Genomic DNA, 5,654 nt, shown 5'->3' on the forward strand with positions numbered 1-5,654 from the left:
TCCTTTCTGCCTTATGTGTGTTCTGTTTTGTCTCTGATCTTCTTTGCTGGTGAATTTATTGTCTACAGCTGTTTAGTTTGAGTTCTGTCCTTATACGCTCGCTTGTGGGTCTTAATTTTGTTTCTGATGTTCTGTTGCTTTGCTTTGTTTTTCCTCTATTTTGCATTTGAATTTTAATTTTTGTATTTTGAAATGAAGCTGCATTTGTATCGTGAATCTTGACTCTTCTGTCCTTCATGTAAAGACATCATGGTTGTTGTTGTTTTATACTGATGTGTTTTCTTTAGTACCGGAACACAAACCAGTACTGAAATATCACAATGCAGAAACGCTTCATCTACTTCATTACTAAATAAGTCCATGCCAGAAAGCATAGAGACTCTGTCAAGAGGTGCTCTCAGGGATCATTTTTACACTTCACTTTCATATCTGTTTCAGTCAAGACCCATTTCTCTGTTTGCTACAACTGATTTCTCACTTTGTACAGCTGAAATCTTCTGGGTTTTTTATCTGTTCTGATGCTCAAACTGAAGAAAATGATTCACCTGATTGTCTTCAATCTGACTCTGTTGCATCTATTTGGTAAGTTTTACATTTGTACATCCCTGCTGAAAAAAGCAGCTTAAACTAGCCAATGCAGGTTATCTAGTTGACCAGCATGGTTTTAGCAGGTCATCGCCCAGCCTGACCAGCTAAGAGCAGGCTGGAAATGGCTGAAACCAGCCTGAATTTGCCAAAACCCCTCTAAAACCAGGCTGGTTGACCAACTACCAGAAAACCAGCTTAGGCTGGTTTAAACCGTTATTTCACTAATGGTGTTGAATCAGTGAAGTCGTTTACAATGTCACCGTCAGTTGTGCATTAGTTCAATTTTTAAAAGGATTTTACCAAATTATCATTCAGTTTGTTCTCCAGGTGTGTCTGATGCTGTAACAGTGAAGCCAGTGATGGTTGGAGATTCGGTCACTCTAGAAATACAGGGGAACGGGGACATCGAGTGGAAGTTTAAACCCCACAACATTCTTATAGCTCACATCAACAGAGATGAACTCACATTGCATGATGACATTCTTGATGGGGGTTTCAGAGGCAGACTGACCCTGGATCAGACTGGATCTCTGACCATCAACAACACCAGAACAACAGACTCTGGAGAATATAAAGCAATCGACACCAGCACAGAAATGCTACTTCACACATTCCGGCTGACTGTCTATGGTGAGAACACCCTGTCTTAAATATTTACATTTATATATGGGTGGTTGTAATTTGGCAAATTTATTTATGCACTTTTGTTTGGAATCTTAAACTGTTCATTCAAACATGTTGTGTTGCTAATATTTGCAGGATGAAATATTATAAGTCTATATGACTCAAACTCATTCAGGGCATGTTTGCACAGCAAAGATGATGATGTGCTCACAAAAGGCCACATGAATATTACTTGACAATTTTTACAAATGTTTTTTTTTTTTTTGCTATTTTTAGTTTACACAACAATAATAGTGTAGTTTTCAGTGTGAAGTTTTGGTATGTTTACACCGCAATGATTTCAGCTAATATATTAAATGTGATTTACACAATGCCCATCAGTGTCACTTTTGAGCAAGCTAATGACTGACAGTTCTGCAATACTGTCAATCATCAAACAATCGTCAATCATCAAACAAATTATCTGATTAAGACGTTCAACTTGTAACATTACAGCGTCATAGCAAACAACTTTTAAAAACATGCTGCACTGCAAAAATGCTCACAGCTGAGTGTTTTAGAGCAGCGCTAACAGTGAACACACACCCTCCATTGTTGCCTTGATAAAGCAAGTGTAATGCGTATGGCAATATTGGTGATAATGATGAGCACATATTTCTGTTTTTGGGACTCCTTTTTTATAATTACTCAGTTGCATAATGTCTTCTTCTGCACACATAATACAACTTCATTTGACCATTTTTGTAAATCTGCATAAACAGAGATCGTTTTGACAGTGTTGTATGTGATGTTTGTGCAGAGCACCACTTGACAAATTCTCAGTGTTTAACTAACGTCATGAAACATTAACTAAAATTGTTATGATTTAATACGTTTTTCATTCTTTTATAACCCGTTTAACACATTTTATTTCTTCTTTATCTAATCATATTTATTATTTGTTATTATTTTCTTATATTTGTGTCTTTTATTCCTGTTTATGTAAAGCACTTTGCATTGCCACTGTGTGTGAAATGTGCTATATAAATAAACTTGCCTTGCCTAATTGAAGTCAACTGTCTGTTCCAACAATCGCTGGACGATTTGTTTTCACGGATTTAAAGAGTCGAATGTTTTGAAGCCCCTTTTAAATCAATCTTTAATTCCCTTCGAGCTAATTTGCTACACCTTAATCACAGTATTGTCTTATTCTGTGATTGGAAAATAATTTGATTACTGATGTCCATGTAAACAAAGTCACTGAAGTTTACTATTATTAAGTCAGATGGGATACTTTAGTTAAATCTAATTTATTCTGTAATATTTTCTAGCTCCTCTTCCTACTCCTGTCATTTCCACCTTAACTCAACACCCAGCTGCATCTTCAGAGTCCAAATGTGTGCTGCTGTGTTCAGTGGTGAATGTGAGCGCTGTGAGTCTCTCCTGGTACAGAGGAAACCGTTTATTATCCAACACCAGTGTGTCTGATCTCAGCATCACCCTTTTTCTACCTCTGGTGGTGGAATATCAGGATAAAAACACCTACAGCTGTGTGGTGAAGAATCCCATCAGAAACCAGACCACACATCTGGACACACCCTGTAACACACACTCAGGTAAGGTGGTGAGGATACTAACAATTATTAGTCAATTCCACAATAAATAAATAAATAATACAAACATTTTGACATCGCTAACAGTTTAACAATTTATTCCTCAGAAAATGGCCTCTTTCCTAAACATGTGATCCTATTGGTTCTCTCTGCTGTGGTGGGCGTGGCCATGGTCACGGCTGTGGTGACTGTTCTGGTTTATAAGTTCATATCCAGACGTCTTCAAAAGAAGAAGCGTGCACAGGAAGAAGCACAAAACGCCTATTCATCTCTAGTTTTTTGCAAAAAATAGAAGATAATAAAATCTCAATCAGCAGCCTTGTTCAGTGCACTGACCAGGGCGTCAGCCATATTAAGTGCCGTCTCAATCTCAAAATTTTTCTAGTGCGCTGAAATGTTTGCATCCAGATAAATCCCACAATGCACTGTGAAAATCAGGGCACATCATTATTCAACATTACGCACCCTTAATGGAATTTTGGAAGCCAAAATGATCAAATGTAATGACAAATAAGATGTTTTTCTAAAAAGAGTCAATTTTTTTATTTTCAATATGAACAAACAAAGCTAGATAGGTTAGAAAAAATCTAGCAAACATTGATAATGGATTAATTGTTTTAAAAACATATTATTTAATATATGAACATTAGTTTTGCTGTTATTTAAAAACAGTTTTGATGAGATACAATGAGGATGTGTCCCAATGTGTAGTGAACCAGCTCATCAGTGCCCGAATTCATGCACAAGACCTACTGATAAATGATCTCGGGTGCTGACTGAGACGCATGCAAAGTTTCCGTTTCATTGCTGGTCAAAACTCAAAACATTTGAAGTGTGTGGATCCACTTTTACTAATATGATTATATCTCTAGAACAGAATAAGATGTCTTGACCAAACTCACAATATGTGCTCAATCTGTGCTCAAATTATGAAATGCTGCATTTGGCCTTATGGTAGCACTATAACGGAAATAAAATCGTAAAATCAGATTCTTTGTATTGTGTTTATAGCAAATATATTGTCTTTGATTGATATCCCAGTAATATCTAAAGAGGGCATTGCTTTATCTTGAAAACATTGTCGCCATTGTGCAATAACATTTTAGTAGCTATTTGAGAAGGTAAATGAAGGCCGATTGGAACAAAAATGGGTGTTTGACCAACGCAATCTCACAGCAATTCGTAACTTTTTGATTTAGTGGCTAGTTTGTATGAATTTGTATGATCTAAATCTAACAGTTTAGTAGGATTTGCTCATCACCCAATGACAGTTGGGTTTAGGGGTAGCGTTGGGTGTCACGTCTCTTTTTTTTTTAAATTGTACATTTTCATATGACTAAACTCTGAAATACTTACGTTTTCTCGTGAGATGGCTGGTTTGACTCATGGTCCTAGAGGTCTGTGAGATATTTGAGAGGAACAAATTTAACTTAAGAACCAAGATTTCCAATCAAACTATTCATTAAATATTTACCATTATATTAATAAACTTCTTTTGTGAATTTTTGGGGGGTGCGTCAACCTCAATTACACACCTGAAGCAGCTAATCAAGCTGTCACACTGAGCTTTTCTCCTTATAAACTTCCATCCCTACGCATGTGAATATGTTAGACTGGAAACTCACGTGACAAGTTTTGCAGTTCGCACTTTGGTTACCTTTCAGCACAGTGCCTGACTGTTTAGGAGCACATGAAGCTTTATCTAAAAATTTCCTCACCACTTAATTCAATAATATTTATCATATTTAAACCAAACTTGGGAGTTTATGATAACCATTTATTGTCATAAACCTGCTAGTCTGGCAGTTAAAATATGCGTTTTGTTCATATTATCAAAACAGTCTCAAAATTCTTGAATTCCCAGTAACTTTAAACAGATGTGTCAATGTATGTTTTGTGGGTTTTCTTCTCGTTTGTTTACTTTCCTAATTGTCTATTTTATATGTGTGGTGATGTTTTTTGTGTAAAGATTATTGAATGTCTGTTTTAAAAAAATAAACTACCTTTTTAAAAATGTTTTTAAAAGCTCATAGGAGCCTGATATAAATAATTCATTGTCTTAATCACAGTAAGAGCACATGCAACTGTAAGAAATTAGTCTGCCTTGACCCAACTTCTATTTCACAAGTGTATTCTATGCTGATTTCTTAACAAAGAGCTTAATTATCACACATGACGTATTTAAGTATTTAAATAATGCTGTTGAAGTGATAATTCATTTCTTTTATCATGGGAGCAGCAGAGAGCCATCACGAACCATCTGCTTACTATAACAGTTGGTCTTTCCACTTAAATGTCTACCAAAGATCTGGAAACGGAAGAGCATCACTTTTATTGTTATTTTTTATTTACATTCAAAGCGAAACCTTAACATGGTAAGGGGGAAGAAACAGTATAAAATGTTTGAATGGAGGATGATCTACATTCATTTAATCTCCGCTGAATCTGAAGTGCTGTCTCCACTTTGTTACTACTACTCTGGAATAAAACTTACTTTTTTCTTCAAGACGTCCTTATCATTTTTCTTACACAACTATTACTATCAATAATCATTATAATTATAGTACATCTCTCTCTTTTGCTGTAAAGTGACGTCCAAAATATATTTTCTGTAATCACATAGGCATTCAATTATTTGTTACATTATTAAATAAACTTGCTTTCATTTTAAGTATTGTGCCTCATTCTTTACTTCTGGGGAAAAACATCAGATTTGAAAACACAATAATTCAGCTCTGCTTTAGGTTAAATCTTTAGTAGACTTGTAATTTTACGTCTTTTTTTTTCCAAGTCATAGTTTTGCAAGTGTCCATGTGTTAACTGAGAATGAAAGATGCACAGTAATATATA

The 5,654-nt window shown here is 35.4% G+C and overlaps 1 protein-coding gene across 2 annotated transcripts; it reads left to right on the plus strand.

The window, feature by feature from the left end:
• The first annotated feature begins 377 nt into the window (after window positions 1-377).
• LOC147838391 (uncharacterized) lies at window positions 378-5,473 on the plus strand. Of its 2 annotated transcripts, none has more exons than XM_087303811.1 (4): window positions 378-582; window positions 916-1,218; window positions 2,523-2,807; window positions 2,912-5,473. In XM_087303811.1, exons 1-4 carry the CDS (start codon window positions 519-521, stop codon window positions 3,094-3,096), a joined length of 837 nt encoding a protein of 278 aa, XP_087159937.1. In that variant the 5' UTR covers window positions 378-518; the 3' UTR covers window positions 3,097-5,473. The 2 variants fall into 2 exon arrangements, with proteins under 2 accessions (XP_087159937.1, XP_087159936.1); XM_087303810.1 differs by having other exon boundaries at window positions 413-582; window positions 904-1,218.
• The last annotated feature ends 181 nt before the right edge of the window (window positions 5,474-5,654 follow it).

The sequence above is a fragment of the Danio rerio genome, chromosome 22 (assembly GCF_052040795.2).
Source record: "Danio rerio strain M-AB ecotype USA chromosome 22, GRCz13ab, whole genome shotgun sequence".
Lineage (NCBI taxonomy): Eukaryota > Metazoa > Chordata > Actinopteri > Cypriniformes > Danionidae > Danio > Danio rerio.